The sequence below is a fragment of the Macaca mulatta genome, chromosome 1, assembly GCF_049350105.2.
Source record: "Macaca mulatta isolate MMU2019108-1 chromosome 1, T2T-MMU8v2.0, whole genome shotgun sequence".
Lineage (NCBI taxonomy): Eukaryota > Metazoa > Chordata > Mammalia > Primates > Cercopithecidae > Macaca > Macaca mulatta.
In genome coordinates, this window is record NC_133406.1 from 221,204,626 (window position 1) to 221,229,239 (window position 24,614).

Here is a 24,614-nt window from a genome sequence, read left to right on the forward strand (position 1 = left end):
TTTTTTTATTTTCATTTATTTTTCAGACAGAGTCTCACTCTGTCACCCAGGCTGGAGTGCAGTGGTGTGATCTCAACTCACTTCAACCTCCGCCCCTGGGTTCAAGCGATTCTTGTGCCTCAGCCTCGTGAATAGCTGGGACTGCAGGTACATGCCACTATGCCCAGCTAATTTTTGTACTTTCAGTAGAGATGGGATTTCATCATGTTGTGCAAGCTGGTCTGAAACTCCTGACCTCAGGTGATCCACCCGGCCCCGCTTCGCAAAGCGTTGGGATTACAGGCGTGGTGAGCCACTGCGCCTGGCCAAGGCTGGGATTTACACCCAAGTTCCTCACAACTCCCATCAAAGTCCTGGCCCCACTGTAAGGAATGTGATAGCTGGGCCACGTGGTGAAAGGGCAGGGGGCTCCTGACATTGCCCCCACCACCTGGGAGCTCTGCATGTTTCTGAGAGGCCTGAGTGCAGCCTCTGCCCTACAGGGCAGAACCCAGTGTTGGAGTCCCAAGGCAATGTGGTTTGAGGCAAGCTGGGACTCTGATTTTGGAGACAGACCTGGTTTCTGGTTGTCAGTCTTTTCCTGGGAGTGGTATAATAGCCTTCTAAGTGACTCTCCTGGCCCACATTGCCTGGCCCACCTGCCACCCAGCTGACTCCCGCTCCACAGAGGTGGCTGTGTCAGAAGTCTGGTGTGGACTCTGCCATCGTCCCCCCACATGCTCTGGGCTCCCCACCTCTGTGTCTCAGCTCAAAGGCTTCCTTCTCCCCTAGAGGGGCCCCATCCCTTCCTCCCCTGGGGGCTCCTGTAGGACTGCACTCAAATGCCCACTATGGACAGAGACCGGCGGTGGCAGTGCACGTGGAGGGCATTCTTCCCTTCACTTCTTCCACTTCCACAGCAGCCAGCGTTTCCAGAAAGCATGTCCTTGGCAGCGTCCAGGAGACCAGATGGCCTCCTCTGGGAAGCCTTTTCTGGTGGCTGCCGTCACTTCTGCAGGTGGATTGGAGGCTCCCTCTGTGGGCTGCATTGAACTGATCTCCACTTCTGTCCTAGGGTACCACACAGCACTCGGGTCACTTGGTTACTTGAGTGTCCACCCTGCTGTGAACTTCCTCAGATACCGGGTTTTGTCACCTTTATTCCTCAGCCACTGGCACAGCCCGGGCCCAAGGCATGCAACCAGTCACCGTCCATTGTTCCCATTGCTGTGGCTTATCAGCCTCTTTGGTAAATGTTTTGGTGACAGAAGAAACCAAAATCCACATCACCCGGGCCGGGCACAGTGGCTCACGCTTGTAACCCCAGCACTTTGGGAGGCCGAGGTGGGTGGATCACCTGAGGTCAGGAGTTCAAGACCAGCCTGGCCAACATGGTGAAATCCTGTCTCTACTAAAAATACAAAATTAGCCGGGTGTGGTGGCACATGCCTGTAATCCCAGCTACTCGGGAGGCTGAGGTAGGAGAATCGCTTGAACCTGGAAGGCGGAGGTTGCAGGGAGCTGAGATTGCACCATTGTACTCCCACCTGGGCAACAAGAGCAAAACTCCGTCTCAAAAAAAAAAAAAAAAAAAAAAAAAAGCAAAAAATTAGCCCAGCATGGTGGTGTGTGTCTGTAATCCCAGCTTCTCGGGAGGCTGAAGTGGGAGAATCACTTGAGCCTGTGAGGTTGAAGCTGCAGTGAGCCGTGATTGCGCCATTGCACTCCAGCCTGGGTGACAGAGCGAGACCCTGTCTGAAAAATAAATAAATCTCCCTACAGTGACCTCTGTAGTTCCAGCTACTCAGGAGGCTGAGGCAGGAGAATCACTTGAACCCGGGAGGTGGAAGTTGGGGTGAGCTGAGATTGCGCCACTGAACTCCAGCCTGGGTAACAAGAGCGAAACTCCATCTCAAAACAAAAGCAAAAAACAAATTCACATCACCCGAGATGAGGTCTTTGCCTCTGTATTTGAGGGATCACAGTCACTAAGTCGTGCACGTGCCAGCCGTTCACATCCGTAACCACAACTAATCTCTACTTCCCAGTGGAGGCTGAGCTCTGAGGATCCTGGGGAACTAAGACCGTGTCTACCTTTCAGCTCCTTCTGCACAGAGTTCATGGCAGGCCTGGTGAAGTGGCTGGAGTTGTCCGACGCCGTCTTGCCAACCATGACTGCTTTTGCGAGCGGCCTGGGAGGTGAAGGAGCAGATGTGTTTGTTCAGATTTTACTGAAGGACCCCATCTTGAAGGACGACCCGACGGTGATCATTCAGGTACACCCAACACCTGGTGGTGGCTGCTGGGGACAGTAGAACAAATCATTTTCTTTCAATGTTAGCCTAAAAAAATCACTTCTAGTGGGGTGGAGCAGTTGGAAGATAAAATATGTCATCATAATATCATATCATGATCATAGCTGATGTTGAATTATCATTATTGAATGTTTACTCTTGACTTTATGCTCATACAATGCTTATTATGTGCTGGTACCTTTTCAAAAACTAACTCATCTAATTCTCAAAGTGACTTTATGAGGTAAGTAGCAGGGCCATCCCCATTTCATAGTAGTTGAGAAAACTGAGACACAGGGAGGTTAAGTAACTTGCCCAAGGTCACACAGCTGTTAAGTGGTGGAGCCAGGATTTGAACCTCGGTAGTCTGACTCAGAGCCCACATTCTCCTAAGCCGTGGTGCCTCTTTTCGGAAGCAGAAGCTTCACCGTGTGCCCTTGAGCATGTCACTCACCAGCTCTGCCTGCAGTTAAAGCAGATAGAAGCTTGTGACACAGACTATTGGTGGGGAAAGTACGTGGATTTGAAATAGCCCCTTCCCCTCCTTATCTCACTACCTGAAGTCCTCATGTATTTCTTTCTTCGCTTGCCTGCTTATCATCTGGCTCACCTCTGGAATCCAGGACAGTGGCTTTTTGTCTGTCTTGTTCTGCCACTTGGTAAGAGTCAGTATTTGTCAAATGAGCGGGCTGATCATGTATCAGCTTTGTCACTAATGCCTGTTGTCTTCTCCCTCAGGACCTTCTGAGCGTCTCACTCAAGGATGGTAAGTTGATTTTCTAAGCTCTGTAAATGGTGGGTACCCATCTTCACCCTTGGCTAGCAAAGCCAGTGAGAGGTGCTGCCACCTGCGGCCAGGTCCCCCTTGGCCTTTTGACTTCAGGAAGGAAAGAAACCTGATGTCATTGGTGAGCTGGTGAGCCCTTCATTCATGCCAGGACCGCGTGATGCTTCTCAGAGTTTATTTCACTTATTCCTCGCAATAGGCCCGTGGTTTTACCTCCTCAGTAACTCTCTAATCTGGCTGCTTCCCCTCTCCACCCAGGCCGCTGGTCTGAGCCAGTGTCGCCCCTCCTGGATAACAGCAGGGCCTTCTCACTGGCCTTCCTACCACGCCTCTGGCCAGCAGTTTTCTCCCCACTCTGCAGCTAGAGGTTCTTTTCAAAGGCGCACATGACCATGCCACCTCCCTGCTAACTGCACTCAGGAGAAAAAATCAGCCCCTCTGGTGTGGCTCTCAGGCCCTAGTGGGCTGGCCCTTGTCCTGCTCCAGCATCACTTCTGCTTTCAGTCCCCCTGCAGTGGGGCTCCTGCCACACCGGCCTCCGGCAGCTCCCTGAGCACATGTGCTTTGCGGCTTTGCACAGACCCCTCAGCGCGTGTGCTTTGCGGCTTTGCATGCACTCCTGGGCACGTGTGCTTTGCAGCTTTGCATGCACCCCTGGGCACATGTGCTTTGTGTACAGCAGCATCTTTGCACACACCCTTCCTCTAGCTGGAAATCTCCTCTTGCTCCTCTTTGCCTACTCACTTTTGACCTTTCCTTCGTCCCTTCGCTCAGTCGTCACCTCCCAGCAGAAGCCTTCCAGGTCTCCTGACTTGCACGCTCCCAGCACCCCATGGACCATGGTCACAGCTGTGCCCCTAGTTACGTGATTCTTGGATTGGTAACTGGCTTCCCGCGAGACCACAAGGCACCATTCGGGCAGGGTCTGTGTCTGGTTTTGTTCATTTCCAGGGCCTGAGCCAGCACCTGGCACATCACACATACTTGGTAAATATCTGTTGAATGAATAAATGAAATAGATCTTATGGCCCCATCGTATGAATCAGGAAGTCAGTTCAGAGAGGTTAGGCAGTTTACCCAAGGTTGCTCAGCACACGGCAGTGCGGGACTCCCTGTGTCAACTTCTTAGGACTGCTGTAACAAATTCCCACAAACCGGGCAGCTTAAAGCAACAGGAATCTCTTGCCTCCCAGTGGCTCAGACCAGCGGCCTGGGTGGAGAGGGGAAGGAGCCAGATTCGAGAGTTACTGAGGAGGTAAAACCACGGGCCTATTGCGAGGAATAAGTGAGATAAACTCTGAGAAGCATCACGTGGTCCTGGCATGAATGAAGGGCTCACCAGCTCACCAATGACATCAGGTTCCTTTCCTTCCTGAAGTCAAAAGGCCATGGGGGACCCGGCCCCAGGTGGCAGCACCTCTCACTGGCTTCACTAGCCAAGGAGTCTGGAATGAAGGCATCAGCGGATCACACCCCCTCTGAAGGCTGCTGGGGAGAATCCACTGTGCCTCTTCCAGTTTCTGTTGACTCCAAGGTGTGCCTTGGCTTGTGGCTGCCTCACTTCAGTCTTTGCCTTCTTCTTCCTATGGCAAAGACTGTCCTTCCCCTGTTCCTCTCCTCTGAGTGTCTTTTATGAGGACTCCTGTGTAGGGTAATCTCATTTCGAGATTTTTAACTTAATTATATCTGCGAAGACTCTTTTTCCAAATAAGGTCACATACATAGGTTCTGGGACACAGATGTATCTTTTTTGTGGTGGTGTTGGGGGCTGCGGTGCACTCTTCAGCCCTCTATACCAGGATTCCCCAAGCCCCCAGGCCACGGACTGGTACCAGTTCATGGCCTGTTAGAAACTGGGCCACAAAAGCAGGAAGTGAGCGGTGGGCAAGCGAATGAAGCTTCATCTGTATTTTCAGCCGCTCCCCACTGCTCACATGACTGCCTAAGCTCCGCCTCCTCTCAGATCAGCAGTGGCATCAGATTCTCGCAGGAGCCCGAACTCTTGTGAACTGCGCACGCAAGGGATCTAGGTTGCGTGCTCCTTATGAGAGTCTAATACCTTATGATCTGTCACTGTCTCCCATCACCCTCAGATAGGACCGTCTAGTTGCAGGAAAACAAGCTCAGGGCTCCCACTGATTCTATATTTTGGTGAGTTGTTTAATTATTTCATTATATATTACAGTGTAATAATAATAGAAATAAAGTGCACGACAGGTCGGGCGCGGTGGCTCATGCCTGTAATCCCAGCACTTTGGGAGACCGAGGTGGGCGGATCACGAGGTCTGGAGATCGAGACCATCCTGGCTAACACGGTGAAACCCCGTCTCTACTAAAAATACAAAAAATTAGCCGGGCTTGGTGGCGGGCACCTGTAGTCCCAGCTACTCGGGAGGCTGAGGCAGGAGAATAGTGTGAACCCAGGAGGCGGAACTTGCAGTGAGCTGAGATTGTGCCACTGCACTCCAGCCTGGGTGACACAGCAAGACTCCGTCTCAAAAAAAAAAAAAAAAGTGCACAATAAATGTAATGTGCTTGAATCATCCCGGAACCATCCCCCTAACCCCTGCACTGGTCCATGGTAAAACTGTCTTCCCCAAAACTGGTCCCTAGTGCCAAAAAGGTTGGGGACTACTGCTCTCTACCACTCCAGGATGCCTGCATTAAGCCACTATGCGGGCAGCCTCCTGAGCCCCTTCCCACCCCCACAGCTCCCATCCGACTTATTCCCACCAGCTCCTCTCTGCCAGGGCTCCCCTATTATTGCATAAGTGGCTTCTTCTGTTCTCTAAACTGTAGAGAAGCTTTGATGCCGTGACCTCTGATGTTTATTCTGATAACAAGCAGGGAGGAAACACAATGTAGAAGAAATCCCCAGCATCCTCCAAACCCTGTAATAGGGAAACTTTTGCCTGGCTTCCCACTGGAACCCTCCTAGTGGAAGGAGGAGGAGGAAGAGCAGAATTTCGTAGTGGGAAGGAGCCGCAGGGGAAGGTCAGCAGGGTAGCAGTGCAGCAGGCGGGCTTTGGGCCAGTTGGAAGCCTGAGGAGGGAGAGTGGGATGGATTTCACCTGGGCAGGTATGCAGATGGCCGGCCTCAGCAAGGAGAGCAGAGAGAGCAGGGGTGAGGGGCTGCCCCCGGAACCATTCCTCATGTTGCAGAACTGCTGCAGACCAGGTACAGAGGATAGAAGAGAGAGGGCTCAGAAGTGACGTCACAGCCCTTAGATTCTGGTGGTCTGGTGCCGGCTACAAGGGGACTGGGACTCTGTCTCAGGAATCCTGGCATTTGTCTCCAGTGACCCTTTCAGGGCAGCTGGTAGTCAGGGACCCTAAAAGAGTAGGGTGCTGAGGCTTGCTCAAGCCCAGGCAGCAGGGTGGATGAACTGCTTTCTCCTGCGTGCTTGGTCATGCACGTGTATTTAGTGCAGTCAGTGCCTGCCAGAGTGGCAGGACACGTGGGTCACCCTACCCTGGGAATTCTTGCTATGAGCATAATACATTTTCTTTACCATTTTTAAAAAAGCCTCTAAGCCCTTACTACTCTCAGTGTGGTCCGTGGACCCAGCAGCATCGGCACTGCTGGGAGGTTTGTGAGAAATACAGAGTCTCAGCCCCCGCCCAGACCCGCTGATTGGGATCTGCATGGAACCCAGACAATTCCTGAGTGCTTTCTACTCAGAGGAGCGCTGCTCTAAGGCTTCAAAGAGTTTGTTTGGGCCTACTGTATCCAAAGCATCTTAATTCCATATCGTGGAGCTGAAAGGGGTCTCCATGGGTGACCCGGCCAGCCTCTGCTTTCAGGCAGGTGAGGCCTTCGCTAATACTTTATTTAGCAGACACAGCCAAGTGGCCCCCAAGGGAGTGGCAAGGTTGGCCTGAGAACAGTGCTTCGGTCACTGGACTCTGAGTTTGGGGCATTTTCTGTCTGCACCCCCTGGAGCTTACATTTCCAGGGCCAGGGAGTCTCAGGAGTTGTCATAGATTTCATCACAGAGCGATTGTGTCACTTTATTTATTTTTTTAACAGAAGTGAGGGAAGAATAATAATATCTGATCCTCCTGGATTCTCTTGGAGAGAAAGGCTGGATTGCACAGTGGTCTGAGACTCGGGTTGCTGGAGATCAGGGCAGCAGCTCAGCACATAGAATCTAATATTGGAATCAGTATAATGGCGAAGCCACCATGTGCTAAGTCCTGGCTGCATGGCAGGCATGGCGCTAAGGGCTTGCGCTGGCATTTCATCTCTCATCCTCCAGTGAGGTGGTTAAGGCTGTTGCCTCCATCTTGCAGACCTGAATCTCACACATCAAAGTCAACTTGGATGATCCTCTCTGTCTTTTTTTTTTTTTTTTTGAGACGAAGTTTCGCTCTTATCCCCCAGGCTGGAGTACGGGTGACATGATCTTAGCTCACTGCAACCTCTGCCTCCTGGGTTCAAGCGATTCTTCTGTCTCAGCCTCCTGAGTAGCTGGGATTACAGGCATGTGCCATCACGCCTGGCTAATTTTTGTATTTTTAGTAGAGATGGGGTTTCACCATGTCGGCCAGGCTGATCTTGAATTCCTGACCTCAAGTGATCCACCCACCTCAGCCTCCCAAAGTGTTGAGATTACAGGCGTAAGCCATCGCCCCCAGCGATCCTCTCATTTTCACAGGTGGAGAGACTGAGGCCCAGAGAGGGGAAGGGGCTTCCTTGCGGACACACAGCGGCAGAGGTAGACTGGGAGTCAGAAGCAGTTCTCCAGCTTCCTGGGCCAGCCCTTCCTTTCTCTCATTGCCTCTTCATCAGGTAGAAAGAGAAGCAGCCTTGGGCCCGGAATCTGACTTTCCCTCTTTCCTCACCCAGAGAGAGTCATATGCATCCCACCACCTCTTTCTGCACCCCACCCCTGCAAACCCCAAACCATCTTAGGCACCTAAGATACCTCCACTGACTCTTCTCTGCTGTTTGTGACCTCGGAGCTGGCTGTGGCAGAAGAATTGAGTGGGTTTAAAACAGCCTGTCTTACATCATTGCCTGGTGCTTCATGCCCACCCAGGCACGTTCTCATTATAGGCGACATCTAAACCAGCATCGCCCTTAAAATTTCCATTGAGAATAGCCACCACTTATTAAGCACCAGTTAAATGCTGGTGACCTTACCTGGCTCTTGTCAATCACTGTTTCATTTCATCCTCACAGCCATCCTTTAAATGTAGGCGTTCCCACTTTACAGATGAGCAAACCGAGGCTCATAGAGGTGAAGTAATTGCCTAAGCTAGTAAGTGGCAGAGCTGGACACTCTAAAACAACTGCTGTTAGTCAAAACTTTGGCAGATTTTACCCTCAGGAATTAGGGAATTGAGGCATCCCCATGGAAATATGTCTCATATTTCTAATAGCTCATATCTAAATAATACCAGGCTTTGATAATGTCTGGGAGGTGCCTTTGGTTTATCTGATAGCCTCACCAGGTGCCAGCAGGTAAGAGGAACAGCTTTAGTGGCACACTGGGACCCAATGGGAGCAGGTGCCAGGGCTCCAAAGGTCCCCAGAGGTCAGAGGCAGGTAGACCCTCAAATCACCTAGACTACCCTCTTATGTAAATGGGGAAACTGAGGCCCAGAGAGGGGAGTGGCTGACAGTTGTCATGTCTGACCTCTTTATCTGTTCTAATGAATGACCGGGACCAAGAATGGGGAGTATTTTGGGGGTTGATTGTATTACAATTCAAGCCCCACCTTGGCAAGTTACTAAATGTCTCTGTGCCTTGGTTTCCCCAGGTGTCCGAGGGAGTAACAGTAGTCTCTACCTAACAGAGCGGTGGTGAGGATTACATGAGCAAATCCTTGTAGAGTGCCCAGCATGGAGCTGGCAGGCAGGGCACAGGCTGTGAGTGTTGCTGGGGTGATGGTGGCCATGGTGAAATGGGAAAACCCTGGAGTCAGGGAACCTGGATGTTCGTCCTTTCTCTGAGACTCTTGCGCGTGACCTTGATCAGTCGCTTAACCTCTCTGAACTGCAATTTCAAGTACAAATAAGGGGCAAGAGCCAAATGTTCCATAAAAACACGATTTTTTAAAACTGTCTTGGGTTCTAAGACCATGATCTCGTAAATCATGTCAAGATCCTTACAAGGATCTTGTATGGAGAAGGTTGGTGTCTTGGATGGGCCAGTTGTCCAGGTCCTTCCCCATGAGCTCCATGAGGGCAGTGCCCTTGTTGGGCCTCTTTACCGTTGCATCCCAGCAAGTACAACACGGATGGACGCATGGCGGGCACTTGGTACTTGTTGGATGGAGGGAAGAAGGGAGGGCGCCATAGAAGGATGGGTGGGCGACTCTTCTTTGGAGAATGAGCTTAGATGCCGAGCAGCGTGGTTTGCTGAATGTCTTCCTTCTACAGAGATTGATGGGGGCAGAAGAGGAGGCTCTCTGTGCTGCAGGATTTCTCCCTGGGTGTGAGACGGACTGATTAGTCATGGAATCAGCCCAGGAAATCAACATGAAAAGCTGCATTTTTCAGAACTTCCTGGAAGGTTGACCTTTACTGAGAGTTTTGGGATCTTAGTCACTGAACGATGCCATATTGGCAGCTGGGTGGAATTTTTTGTGTGTACTAATCATTTCCTTCTCCTCATCTGGTAGCAACCCACGAAGCACTTTGCCCACACAACCGAAAAAATAAGTCTTTTACGTGATGAAAGTTAAACTAAATCTGAGCTGATAACTCTCAACCTCCACACAATTGACGTTTGAGGCTGGATCATTCTGTTGTGGGGGGCTATCCTGTGTGCTGTGGGCTGCTTAGCTGCATCCCTGGCCTACTAGATGCCAGTAGACATTCCTAAGCTGTGATAACCAAAAATGTCTCCAGACATTGCCAATGTCTTCTAGGAGGCAAAACTGAAAATATGGCCATCTCAGGTGGGGCTGGTTTACTTGCATTTAGTAATCTTCCTAAGTTCTTCCAGTTGCTCTTCTAGGCTGCTTACATAGATTCTGAGTTATTGCAGAGTATATGATCATCAGATCTGCTGCTGAGGCCGGTACTGTTAACCTGCTCTTACAAGGGGAAAATGAAGGTTCTGCAGGTTAAGTGAGTAGCCCAGGATCACATTTCAAAGTAAGTTTCAAAACTCCATTTAAGGCCAAGTGAATCTCACCGTGACCTCGGTATTGGTCCCTGGTAGACTTAAACCGCATAGTGATTTTTGCCCTCTGATCTCTGAATCCAAAGGGAGGGTCCATCCTGGCTAACACGGTGAAACCCCGTCTCTACTAAAAAATACAAAAAACTAGCCGGGCGAGGTGGCGGGCGCCTGTAGTCCCAGCTACTCGGGAGGCTGAGGCAGGAGAATGGCGTGAACCCGGGAGGCGGAGCTTGCAGTGAGCTGAGATCCGGCCACTGCACTCCAGCCTGGGCGACAGAGCGAGACTCCGTCTCAAAAAAAAAAAAAAAAAAAAAAAAAAAACTGACACCTGCTGTGTGTGCCCGGCCCTGTGTGGGACACTGAGAGTAACTCTAATAGCAGATGCTCACTGAGTGCCTACTGTATGCCTGGCTCTGAGCTAAGTGCTTTCTTTATAGGAACTAATTCATTGAAACCCCACAATGGCCTTTGGAGGTAGATGCTGTTACTGTTCCCATTTTACAGCAGAGGAAACTGCAGCACAGAGAATAAAATGCCTGCCCAAGCTGGAAAGTGAGGAGTTAGGATTCCAGCCAGGCCTCGGGCTCCTGAGTCCACCTCTTAACTGCTGTTCCGCCTCCCACATGGAGATAAGTGGAGCCCTCACCCCTGCAGCTGACTTTAAGAGGGTTGGATGAGGCCTGAATGAAGGGCGGGCACCCATGCAGCGGGAACCAGAGGAGCTGCTGCTCTTACTGATCCTGCATCCAAGAAGGTGGAGATGGGAGAGTCTCAGAAGCAAACCCTTCTCTCTCCCCCTTGCTCCAAGACCACTGGTCTTGAAGTAAGTTTGTCGCCGCCTTAATGTCCTTAATCATCCTAAGCCGTGAGGACAAAAGGCAGGAGTCATCCCCAAGACGTCCTGAGTCTTGAGCCCATGAGGGCTCTGCAGCCAGGCTCAGCCTCTCAAAGTGGGGACCCTGGGCACACAACAGGGCTTAAACCCATTACTCAGCAATGGACAGGGTGTATGGGACTGGAATACTGTGTAATTTCTTCTTTATATGGAAAATAATTCATTTAGGGTAAAAATGGGGCTACGTAATAAATATTCTAGAAAAAGCATATAATTTTAAAAGTTGGTAAATCAAGGGATAGTAGTGTGGTGGGTAGGGTAAGCAGTTGTATGAGTGTGACCTATGAGGTGTGTCCTCGGACCCAGGGGGAAGAGGGACAAGGGGCCCCTGCCCTGGCACAGCAGCAGGCAGCCCACAGCCTCACCCTGGCACCCTGGCTCAGAGAGTGGCTTCTTAACAGGTACAGGATGGAGGAAACATGACAATTTCCCATAAAGTAATATCAGCCACCCTGTATCAGGCACTTACTGTGTCCCAGGTGCCAGCCAAGCTCACCACATCCATCTTCTTATTGCCCCAAAACAAAAGCCCGATCAAAAAGATATTCTTGGCCTGTAACAATCCCAGCACTTGGGAGGATGAGGCAGGCAAATCACTTGAAGTCGGGAGCTCGAGACCAGCCTGGGCAACATGGTGAAACCCCCTCACTACTAAAAATACAAACATTAACCAGGCATGGTGGTGGGTGCCTGTGATCCCAGCTACTCGGGAGGCTGAGGCACAAGAATCGCTTGAACCCTGGAGACGGAGATTGCAGTGAGCCAAGATCGTGCCACTGCACTCCAGCCTGGGTGAGAAAGTAAAACTCCATCTCAAAAAAAAAAAAAAAAGATATTCTTATTCCCCTTTTGCAGATGAAGAAACTGAGGCTCAGAGAAGTTAAGAGACTTTCTGAAGCCATTCAGCTAGTAGGAACTCAGATCAAGATTTAAACCCAGGTCTGTTTGACAAAGGCTGAAGTTTCTGCCTCTGGGTGCCTTCACTTTGGTCTGGAGGGCAGCCCCCAAAGGATGGGGATTGACCATGATCTCCTCCCAAAGGTGTGGGCTCTCCCAGCAGGTACCAGGTCAACCCCGACCCACGCTCAGAGATGGAGCCATTACTGGGAACGGGCTGGTTCAACACCTTACAACAGGAGGCTGTCCTGCCCCCCGCTCCTGATTTGGGGGATTTGGAAATATGGGGAAGGTCAGGATTGTTATCACAACTTGTGGGTGCAACTGGCATTTAGGGCCAAGTTCCCGGGGTGCTGCTGTCCTTTGATGCATGAGAGTGTTACATAATGAAGTATGGAACGCAACTGCTTTTGTATTGAGAAATGCTGGTGGGCGAAGGAGTCCCGTCGTGAATACACAGCCTGACTCTGAACATGCCCCTTGCTGAAGCAGGGGGACCAGTTGGCTCCAGGGGCTCCCACAGTATGTGGTTGTGTGTCTGGGATGGGCACCAGGGCTAATCCCACAGTTCTGGGTGGCTGGCACACTTCTGCCCTCTGGTGGCAGAGCCGAGATCCCTGGGTCACCCTTCCCAATCCCCCATCTTTCCAAAGAACTGTTATCCCGTGATACGTAACTTTTAGGTGTGCCTGTGGCCCGTGACCTAGGGCTGCCCCTGAGATTGTATGTATACCCCATGTGCATGAACTATAGGATTCCCAGCTGGCCAAACGGGATTGTCCTAAGACACCAAACTCCCTCAAGAGTAAGAGATTTGCCTTTAAAAGGCAGTCATAGTGGAATGAGCAGAAATGTTGGCATCAGATAATTTGGATTATAATCCAAGCTCCAGCACTCTCTAAACTGTGTGGCTTTGAGAAAGTTTCTTATCCACTCTACACCTGTTCTTTCCTCGTTTGCAAAATGCAGCATCATAGTGACAACCTGCTAGGACCATTGGGAGGATCAGCCATCACAAGTGCAAGCTCCTGCCATGATGCCTGCTGCTTAGGAGCAGGCCAGGGATGCTGGGTTCCCTTCCCTGCAGAGGCGGCGGGAGGAGCATCGCGCTGTGCCTCCAGGCGTGAGCACATCCAGACCATCTCAGACTGGGAGGAGCTCATTTCCAAGAGGGGAGCCCAGTGCTCTGTTTCCTGGGGTAGGAATCACTTGTTTCAGAATCACTGGGAGCGGAGAGTGTTGTTAAAAGTTCAGATTCCTAAGCCCCACCCCAGATCTCCTGCATGTGGGACTGAGGAAGCTGAAATTCCACAAGCTCTCTGGGACCTTGATGTTCCCTAAACTCTAAGAACCACTGTCCCGCTGTGACTCTCAAGTCTCCACATGGCCATGTTGCTGTTGGGCTGTTTCAAGTCCATTTGGCCTTGGGCTTTGAAGGTCTCTCCTTGTGAGGAGGAACAGGTACCCTGAAGCTGACCCTCAGATCTCTGAGCTGGAAAGGACCTCCAGAGACTAACTCCTTTGGTCCTTCTGGCAGGGTCCAAAAGTCTGGGCCTGGACACTGGACTAGAATCTGCACAGCTCTCAGGAGCAACAGGGGGATGTCGCAGCCCCCACTGATCATGGGCTGACCCAGATTTAGAAGGAGGCCATGAGGAAGGAGCTCAGTCTGGAAGCATGGGCAGGCTTGGGAGAGAGGTGTGTGACTGGAAGACAGTGTTCTGCTAGCTCGTGGCCCTGCTTCCCATGTCATGGTGTCATGGTGCGGGGAAGGGGTGGCGGTCAGGTGCATAGCCTCTGCAGCCAGGCTGCCACTTTACTATTCACTGGCTGAGTGAACCTGGGCCCCTGGCCTAAGCTGTCTGCACCTCACTTTCCTTTTTGAGAAGGTGGACTTTCTATAGTACCTGCCACTTCAGAGGCTCATAAGGATTCAGTAAGCCACTACATGCAGAAAGTATAGTGCAGAATCTGATCTAGATGAGTAGGTGATAAATGAAGCTTCCAGATTAATAGGATTATTGATCATAGGATGTTTCTGCTGAAAGGGGATACACATCTCATCCAGCAGAACTGTCCCCCGCATTTGGATCTTTCCCAACAGAGTTCCACTAGCTCAGTCATTCATTCATTTCTACAAATATTCCATTCTTCTTGCATACAAAGATTATTAAACCTCTGCTTTGTTTTTGGCATGGGCCGAGGTACTAGGGATGCACAGTGGATTTGGAGCTTATATTTTATATTCTAGAAGAAGAGACAAACAAGTAGGCAAATAATATATATATATATATTTGTTTTAAATGGTGATAAGAAGAAATGGCTGGTCATAGTGGCTCATGCCTTTAATCCCACCACCCACTTTGGGAGGCAAATGTGGGTGGATTGCTGGAGAGATTTATGTATAGATTATCTGAGCATGGAAGCACATGCCTGTACTCCCAACTACTCAGGAGGCTGAGATGGGGGATCACTTGAACCCGGGAGGCTGAGGCTGCAGTGAGCCAAGATCATACCACTGCACTCCAGCCTGGGTGACAGTGAGACCCTGTCTCAAAAAAAAAAAAAGAAAAAAGAAAGAAAGAAAAAAGATAAGAAATAACTCATGGTAAAAGACTAGGAAGCAGTGGACTGGGTCAGGGAGGGCTTTTCTGAGAAGCTGAAATTTGAGGAAGGAACTGAGTGTTCCAGGCATGGTCAAGCCTCTGACATTTGTGGCATGTGCCTGTAGTCCCAGCTACTTGGGAGGCCAAGGTGGGAGGATTGCTTAAGGCTAGGAGTTTGAGACCAGCCTGGGCAACATAGCAAGATCCCCATCTCTTAAAACAGAAAAAAAAAAAAGACTATGACATTTAAGAATAATTCACCACTGGCCGGGCATGGTGGGTCAAGCCTGTAATCCCAGTACTTTGGGAGGCCGAGACGGGCGGATCACGAGGTCAGGAGATCGAGACCATCCTGGCTAACACGGTGAAACCCCATCTCTACTAAAAAATACAAAAAATTAGCCGGGCGCAGTGGTGGGCGTCTGTAGTCCCAGCTACTCGGGAGGCTGAGGCAGGAGAATGGCGTGAACCCGGGAGGCGGAGCTTGCAGTGAGCTGAGATCTGGCCACTGCACTCCAGCCTGGGCGACAGAGCGAGACTCTGTCTCAAAAAAAAAAAAAAAAAAAAAAAAGAATAATTCACCACTGTAAGAGAAGACCCCACTGAGAGGAGGAGAGAGGCCTTAACCCATCAATCCACTCTCCTCTAGTCCCCTGGGGGAGCAGGACTCGGAGGGTACTAGAGAGGGAGAGGGAGTCTCAGGTGGAGGTGGGAGGCAGGGAAAGGTCTTTTGTGCTGCCTGGGGCAGGTGGCCACAGCAAAGAACCCTGGCAGGCGAGAGAGAACTTTGGTCAGCTAATGACTCAACACATCTTAGCTGTGCACCTACTAACTGCCAGGCATTGTCCCAGGCAGTGGGAGAACAGCAAGGAACAAAGCAAAGGTCCCTGCTCTTGTGGGACAGGCATTCTGATGAGGAAAGGCAGACAATAAACCTATACAGGGAAATGGGGTAATGGAGATGGGGTGACTAGGGGCTGAGCTGTTCTAATTCAGGAGCCGCTGGCTCCTCTGAGGAGGTGATATTTAAGTGGAGACCTGACTGATGGGAAAGGGCAGCCAAGCAGAGATCTGGGGCAGGAGCTTCCCAGATATCAAAAACCGCAAGTGCAAAGGCCCCGAAGCAGCCATGAGCTTGGCTTCTTGAGCTGCTGGTGCCTGAAGCAGGGCCGGGTAGAAGGTGAGGTGGGAGAGGGTGGCAGGAAGGGGCTGGATAATGTGCAGTCTTGCAGACCATGGAAAGAAATGTGGACTTTATTCTAAGTGCACTGGGGAGCGGTCAGAGAGCTGTAAGCCAGGGAGAGAACACGACCGGATCGATGACTTTAAAGAAGCTCAGTGGCTGCCGTTTGGCAAATGGAGTGCAGAGGCAAGAGTGGAAGATAAGAAAGTGGTGAGGCGGCTGGTGGTTGGAGAGCGATGGCTGTGGTGGTGGCAGTGGAGATGGAGTGAAGTGGTCAGACTCAGGATCTATGTTTTGCAGGTGTAGCAGTCAGCATCAGCTGGTGGGGTGGATGTCGGGACAGGGAAACAAGAAGTAAGAACAATGCCCAGGCTTGTGGTCTGAGCCCCAGGGTGGATGGAGCACTTTTTTATTATTTATTTTATTTTATTTTATTTTGTTTTTGAGACGGAGCCTCCCTCTGTTGCCCAGGCTGGAGTACAGTGGCATGATCTTGGCTCACTGTAACCTCTGCCTCCCAGGTTCAAGCAATTCTCCTGCCTCAGTCTCCCAAGTAGCTGGGATTACAAATGTGCGCCACCACACCCGGCTAATTTTTGCATTTTTTAGTCGAGAAGGAGTTTCACCATATTGGCCATGCTGGTCTTGAACTCCTGACCTCAAGTGATTGGCCCGCCTCGGCCTCCCAAAGTGCTGGAATTCTAGGCACAGGCGTGAGCCACCGCGCCTGGCCTATGGGGCACCTTTTATTGGGACTGGCTCTCAAGGAGCAAGTTGGCCCCCTGGCATGTTGGCAGTAGAGCCTGGGCCAGAGAATGTCAGTATCCTGGGTAGCCCAGGACTCTGCCCCTCCCTACTGCCTTCTAGACGAGGAGATTCGCTCCTAGAGCTTCCAGAAGGAACATGCCTTGAACTACGAACCAGCATCCCAGCCACCAAGTCCTTGAAATGACCTGTACACAAGGCTAAGATACAAAGCCCCGTGCCTGAGATTACCACAGGAGTGTTAATCACACGTGCACCCGGCAGCCTGCATGCTAGAAGGTGAATCACTGCAGCCTTGACCAGTGGGGTATGTATTAGCAACTAATTATCATTGCCACCAATTAATCATCAGAGCCAAAGCTTGGTTTCTACAACCCGATTATCACGTGGGCACAGTAGTCTTTGTTCCTATGGGGAAAGCAAGGAACTCCTTTTTTCCGTGAAGTTTGCTGAACCTAATAACCCCAAGCCACAGCACGTGGTGTCTGTCTCCAGCACGTAGACAGCTCCTCATCCCGGGAGACAGCAGGGCAGCCCCGAGAGACCCTGTTCCACTCTGGGGACCCTGGGTCAAGGAAGGAACTGATTTCTTTTGTAGAAGCTGAAACCTCAAACTTCAAGACTTCAGAGACTGCATCATGGTAAACGGGAAAAGAGGGTCCCCTATACCAGAACTCAGGAAACTCTATTTTTGGCAAGCTTCTCAGGTCATGCTGATAGGCAGCTGGACTGGGGAATTAGCGTTTTAGACAATTCATGTCTTCACAGGGCCAGGGCACATGGGAAGGTGAGTGCGGAGTAGCTGAATGCCAGGTCCTTGTGACTTTCTCTGTCAAAAAGATTCAATTTGGAAGCCTGTCATAGTACTTGAGTCACAGAGAATTTGACCTAAAAATCAGAAGAGTTTATTCATTGGTTCATTCACTGTGTAAACATTTTTTGAGTTCTTACTAAGTGTCACACCCCAGGTAGGTACAGGGGTTGGAAAAACAGATGACTAAGCTTACAGTCTACTAAGATATGACGAGTACAATCAAATGGGGAAGATACTGAGAGAGAGGCCTGTATAAGTCATCAGAGACCCCCAAAAGAAGGAATTATGCAGAGAGGGTTCAGAGAGGAGGTGATGGTTGAGCCAGGTCAAGGGTTAAGTGATAGAATAATGGCCCCTAAAGATGTTCACATCCAAATCCCTGGCAACTGAATATGTTACCCTACATGGCAAAAGGGACTTTGCAGGTGTGATTACATTAAGCATCTTGGGATGGGGAGACGATCCTGGGCTTTCCAGATAGGCCTAATGCAATCACAAGGTCTTTGTAAGAGGAAAACAGGAGGATCTAAGTCAGAGTAGGAGATGTGACCATGGGAGCAGAGGCTGGAGTGATTGGAGGGAGGGGCCACAAGCCAAGGAAAACAGGCTGGGAAAAGCAAGAAAACAGATTCTCTCCTTACTAACACTGTGATTTTATAATATCTGGCCTTCAGAACCATAAGATACTAAATTTGAATTGTCAGCCAGGCGCAGTGGCTCACGCCTCAGCCTCCCAAGTTGCTGGAAATTGCAGGCGCCCCCCACCACGCCTGGCTAATTTTTGTATTTTTAGTAGAGATGGGGTTTCACCATGTTGGCCAGGCTGGTCTCGAACTCCTGGCTTCAGGTGATCTGCCTACCTCAGCATCCCAAAGTGCTAGGATTACAGGCACCCGGCCTCCTTCATTTTTTTTTTTCCTGTGCGGTATTTGTTTTTTGTTTTGTTTCTTAGTTGGGACCTCATGACATGTTATCCAGTCTATCTTCTATGCATTAAAAATTTTGTTTCATTGTATAAGCATTTATTTTCCTTTTTCTTTATTTATATATCCAAACAGAACTGTCTCTTTTTTATTTTTATTTTTTTAAATTATTGAGATGGGATCTTGCTATGTTGCCCAGGCTGATCTGAAGCTCCTGAGCTCAAGTGATCCTCCCATGTCAGCTCCCAAAGTGCCTGGGATTATAGACATGTACCACCACTTAGCCATAAATTCTCTTAGCCATAAATTCTTCTGGGTAAGAACTTATTTTTGAAAGTTATGACATACTTTTCTTGGGAATCATTTTTTATGGCCCCATGGTTTTCAGCTGGATAGGTGTGGTTTATAACTAATTTCCTGATGTTGGAAATCTCCAGGTTGTTTCCAATTTCATATTATAAATACAGCATAGTGCCTTTATTTACTACAAATCGTCTGCATTTACGGTTGTTTTCTTAAGATTAAAATTCCAGAAATGGAATTCCTGGGGCAAAGGGGATGTATTTTTTTTAAGTTTTTGATATGTGTTGTCCAGTTGCCCTCCAGAACGTTTATACCAGTGCATACTTCCACCAGCAATGTCTTTGAGCACCCATTGAGCACCCATTTTTATCATCTCCTTCACAGCTGTGAAATTTTAAAAACTGATCTTTGCTCATTTGACTGGTGAGAAATACCACCTTCCTTTTTTCTTTTTTGAGACAGGGTCTCACTCTGTCACCCAGGCTGGAGTGCAGTGGCATGATCACGGCTCACTGCAGCCTCAACCTCCTAGGCTCAAGAGATCCTCCTGCGTCAGCCCCCTGAGTAGCTAGGACCACAGGCACTCACTACAATGCCTGGCTAATTTTTGTATTTTTTTGTAGAGGTCGGGGGCGGTCTCACTATGTTGCCCAGTCTGGTCTTGAACTCCTGGACTCAAGCAATCTGCCTGTCTCAGCCTCCCAAAGTGCGGGGATTACAGGAGTGAGCCACTGCACCCAGTCCCACCTTGCTTTTGCTGAATATTTTAATAGTTGTGTAGTATTCTGTCCAGGCAACTGTGTCATTTTCTTTCATTGACTGGCTCCCATGGAGTTGTACATTTAGGCTGTTTCCAGTGTGGGTTTTATCAGTTACACTGCTAACCTCACTGTTCTTAAAACCTAAACTGATTCTTTTCTGCTGTTGTTTCTGTCTTTCGAGGGCACTATGATGCCCGGGCCAGAGTCCTCGTGTGCCACATGACCTCCCTGCTCCAGGTGCCCTTGGAGGAGCTGGATGTCCTTGAAGAGACGTTCCTGGAGAGCCTGAAGGAAATCAAAGAGGAGGAATCTGAGTAAGAGAGCCCTGCGACCCCCATCAGGATCCAAGGATCTCCACTTCAGTGTACTTTGCAGATAACAGAGTCCCCTTCTCCCTTTAAGAGATGGTATAGTGAGGTAAAAGGAGCCCTGGACAGAGTCCCAGCTATAGCCCTGACTCGCTGGGTGGCCTTAGCAAGCTACTTACCCTCTCTGGGCCTCTGACTTCATTTGCAAGAAGAAAAGATGAAATGGGCCAGACACGGTGGCTTACGCCTGTAATCCCAGCACTCTGGTACACTGAGGCAGGTGGATCACTTGAGGTCAGGAGTTCGAGACCAGCCTAGCCAGCATGATAAAACCCCATCTCTACTAAAAATACAAAAATTAGCCGGGCATGGTGGCATGCACCTGTAATCCCAGCTACTCGGGAGGCTGAGCCAGGAGAATCACTTGAACCAGGGAGGCGGAGGTTGCAGTGAGCCAAGATTGTGCCACTGCACTCCAGTGTGGGTGACAGAATGAGACTCTTGTCTCAAAAAAAAAAAAGAAAAGATGAAATGAATGATTGCTAAGAGCCTTGAATCTGTGACTTTAACATCCTGAGGCCCTGACACCCTGTTCCACCTCAGGCTCTTGTGACACCTGGTTCAAGGGCACAATTGACCTAGATTCAGTTCCTTTTCTGATACCTGTCCACTGCTTGACATTGAGCAGGTGGCCTTGCTTTTCTAAGCTGCAATATTCTTATCTATGAAACAGGAATATGGATAGTGCCCTCCCAGGATCACTGGGAAGAATGAATATCTGCACATTATAAAATGCCTGACCCAGGGCTGGCACACAGCAAGTACTCGGTAGATGTGAGTCCTCCCCTCCCTGACATGTCCCAGACCCATCAGTTGTAGAGTTGCTTTGCTGTCTATATATGGTCAAGAGTGTGTAGAAGGAAATAATCCTGGTAACTTGGCCGGAGCTCAGCTCTCTGCAGACACTTTACACAGGATCTAATCCCAGAGCAATAAATCGATTTCAGTCACAGCCTAATCATAGGCTCCTGGCACCAGGCACGTCTCCCAGCTCTGGGTTTTGTTTCAGTTGTGGTGGTGTTCTTTGACCAGCCAGGTTACACCAGGTCAGCCCGCCTGAGAATTTAATCCTAAAGCCAAATTGACACCCAGAGCCACCCTCATGCCACAGTTAGTAGAGCAAAGACAAGGGGTATTTCCTTGAGAAAGGGGGAAACTTGGTTTGTTGAAATAACCTGTAGACATATTAGCTTTGACCCCTAGAGTTGGGTCAGTATAGAAATACCTGGATCCATGCCAATTACCATAATCACGAGGGCATCCTAGGTTCTTTGGATATGTCGGGAATTTATAGGATCTTATATGCCTTGAAATTAAAGGAACCTCTCAGTTATTATTTGGAAATCTTATTATCAGAGAGAAATGTATTACCTGGAGTGATTTGTTCTGATAATACCAGTAATGCCCGGTCAGGGAAGATATAAACCAGAAGGTCTAACACAGGCCAGTTCTGCCACTTACCAGCCACGTGAGCTTGGGCATTATTTAACTTCTCTGAGCTTCAACTTCCTCACCTGTAAAATGGGTATAATAGTAGCGCCCTCCTCACAGGGTTCTTGTGAGGCCTAAATGAGTTCATGTATATGTGAAGTGTTTCAGGTGAGCCTGGGACAGAGTAACTAGTTCATAAATATTATTTGTTGTTGTTAATAATACTGTTCTAATTGTGTTATTACAGACCCTTTTATAGACTATTATAGATCCTATTGCAGTCTATGTGTAGACCCTTTCCCCGGAAAAAGGCTTCACACATGTAATTGTTGATGCAATGTTAGGGACTTTGGAGACCTCTCAGATTCTGTGGTCTCTGGAAGGATCTGAGACCCAGGGAAGCCATAGCAACTGTTCAGCCAGGAGACCTGGCTCTCGGTTTGATTCTGCTTCTAACTCTCTGTGTGGCCTTGGGCACGTGGCTTTCCCCCCGTGGACACCAGCACACATTTTCGTTGTTTACCTAAACAATTAAGGGATTGAATGATATGTAGATTTCTTTTGACTGTAAGGTTTTGTGTTTCTGGGAGGTGAGTTCCTTACTAGGCCCACCAAGGTGACTCTTTGCAGCTGAGGTCTAGAGTGTGACGTCCCACCCATCCCACCCCTCTGCTCCTGGGTCCCCGTCTGAGCCCTAAGGCCACCCAGCTTCCCTCACTTGTTTAGTGACTTCACCTCTCCTCTCTGTGCCTCGTTTCTTCGTCTCTTACATGACGATAATGGTAGTATCGCCGTCATAGCGTTGTTGAGAGGATTAAGTTACTTAACACATATCAAAAGCTGGGACCCGTGCTTGGCACATAGTAGAGTCTCAGCAGATGTGAGCTAATGAGCTGCTGGGGTTGATACTGCTCACATAGGCCAGCTGCAATGGCTCACATCTTAATCCCAGCACTTTGGGAGGCTGAGGCGGGTGGATCACGAGAGGTCAGGAGTTTGAGACCAGCCTGACCAACATGGTGAAACCCCGTCTCTACTAAAAATACAAAAATTAGCTGGATGTGATGGCACATGCCTGTAATCCCAGCTACTCGGGAGGCTGAGGCAGGAGAATCACTTGAACCCAGGAGACGGAGGTTGCAGTGGGCCGAGATCATGCCATTGTACTCCAGCCTGGGCAACAAGAGTGAAACTCCATCTCATAAAAAGAAAAAAATTACAGTTAAAAATAAATAAATTAGTAAAGATACTGCTCACATCATAAGAACGTTGCCAGCATCAGATTTTTCTTGAATGCCTACTAGATGTAGGCACAAGATGCCATCTCTCTCAATCCTCATAACAGCCCCCTAAGTGTTTCACAAAGAAATAAAGTCAGAGGGGTGGCATAACTCAGCCTAGGTCACATGACTGGTCAGCAGCATCTGATTCGACCACCGTGTCCAGTCTGAATGGCTCTCACTGTGTCCCTCAAGACCTGGCTGGCAGTGGCAGGGTTTCTCCTTTATTCTGAAGAAAACAAGAAAGATAATGATTTTATGGGGCCATCCAGGCCTTTACTAGGAACGTGTGTGTAGACCTCTCAGTGATAAGCTATCTCTATCTGTCAGCACAAAAAAAAAAAAAAGTGATTTAAAAACAGAAGGTGTGGTGAGGATAAGGACAGGAAACACCCTCTCATGGGAGATAAGATGACAGAAAGACTGATGTGTGGTTCTGTGAGACAGAAAATGCGGGCGTCCTTCAGCCTGGGATTTGGCCTACATCTGCATGTGGTTTCAGCCTTTGTCTTTGGGCAGCTCACATGGAAACGGCAACTCAGGTTCAGGTCTTTCTTTTCAACGTGACCGTTGAATGTCTCATCAGCGGGCAGTCAGTGATGAGAGCAAGGCTGTCATTCGGATTTCGTGGTGTTCTCTGAGTGTTAGTGTTGTAAATGTGACTCAGAGCAAACATCTCCCCTTTGCTTTCAGTGTTGAGATTCAATCAGACAATTGAAGTAACTGTAAGAGTGTAGTGCTGCAATAATGAACGATGCCTGAGAAAGCTATTTGATGTACAAAACAATTTTTTTTTCTTTTGAGACCAAGTCTCACTCTGTCGCCCAGGCTGGAGCGCAGTGGCACAATCTCGGCTCACTGCAAGCTCCGCCTCCCGGGTTCACTCTGTTCTCCTGCTTCAGCCTCCTGAGCAGCTGAGACTACAGATGCCCGCCACCACGCCCGGCTAATTTTTTGTATTTTTAGTAGAGACGGGGTTTCACTGTGTTAGCCAGAATGGTCTCGATCTCCTGACCTCATGATCCGCCTGCCTCGGCTTCCCAAAGCGCTGGGACCACAGGTGCGAGCAACTGTGCCTGGCCCCCAAAACAATTATTAAGAATGTGCAAATACTTAAACAGGGACATAGATTTGCCATTCAGCTGAATGTTAGGAGAGAGTGCCTTAGCCAAGTAACTTTAGGAAAAAATATCTTCTTTTCAAATCAACACATGCTTATAAACTTTTTGTCAGGGAGATGGGGGAGACAGAGTCTTACTCTGTCACCCAGACTGGAGTGCAGTGGCATGATCACTGCAGCAGTGGCTCACTGCAGCCTTGACCTCGCAGGCTCAAGCGATCCTCCCACCTCAGCCTTCCAAGTAGGGTGGACCACAGGCATGCACCACCATGCCCGGCTAATTTTTTTATTTTTATAGGGACAGGATTTCACCCTGTTGCCCAGGCTGGTGTGGAACTCCTGGGCTCAAGGGATCCTCCCACCACAGCCTCCCAAAGTGCTAGGATTACGGGCAAGAGCCACCATGCCCAGCCTATATATTTGTATTTAGCCAACAGTCCTTCCTGGTTTTCAGAGATGTGGACAGTGAGTTGGGGAGTATATCACCACAACAAGGTGGTCACCTCCAATCCTTGTTGGAATAATTAGACTCTTTACAAGAAAGATTTCCTGAGTACCCTTCAGTTTCCAAGACCAGGGCAAGCTGCTGAGGGTGGGGAGTTGGAAATGGCTTAGTCCATGCTGTGAGAACTTAGCTCAGCAATTTTCAAACTTGAGTTACAGCAGAATCCCTGGAGGAGGAGCTTGTTACCGATACAGAATCTTTATCCTTAGACCCAGAGATTCGGCCCCAGGAAGCTATGTTTTTAACAAGTACCCCCTGGTGATTCTGATGCCCACCCTCTGCAAATCACTGATGTAGAATTCCAGGATAATGTGGCACAGAGTCTAGGGGGCCCAGAGTCAGGGCATCTCAGCAACCTTGGGGTTTTGGCCAGTCTTTCCGGAGGATGTGTCCCACCTCGGCTGACTCCTGAAAGTTGAGTAATGTTGAACTAGTCACAGGAAGGCGGGGAGGTCCTTGATGGCCAGGGACCAGAAGGTGACTGGAGGCAGCTCAGTATTTCCCAAGGGTGATGTGTCAGTGAGGAAGTGATTAGTGTTGAAGCTAGAGGGGGAGAGAAGGGTCAGG

At 49.5% G+C, this 24,614-nt stretch overlaps 1 protein-coding gene across 10 annotated transcripts in view; it reads left to right on the forward strand.

Moving 5' to 3' along the window:
- Positions 1–24,614, forward strand: part of TMCO4 (transmembrane and coiled-coil domains 4) — a 123,059-nt gene that overhangs the window by 28,987 nt on the left and 69,458 nt on the right. For 9 of the 10 annotated variants that reach the window (XR_013406891.1, XR_013406892.1, XM_015129779.3 and 6 more), the window contains exons 4-6: positions 2,081–2,255; positions 3,012–3,039; positions 19,525–19,657. Coding sequence is in view for 8 of the 10 variants with exons in the window: in XM_015129779.3 (XP_014985265.2) it covers positions 2,081–2,255; positions 3,012–3,039; positions 19,525–19,657 (336 nt within the window). In the remaining 2 variants the exon portion in view is untranslated. Of the gene's footprint in view, positions 1–2,080; positions 2,256–3,011; positions 3,040–15,622; positions 15,775–19,524; positions 19,658–24,614 lie in introns of those variants that run through there. The other variant, XM_077971925.1, reaches the window with a different exon arrangement.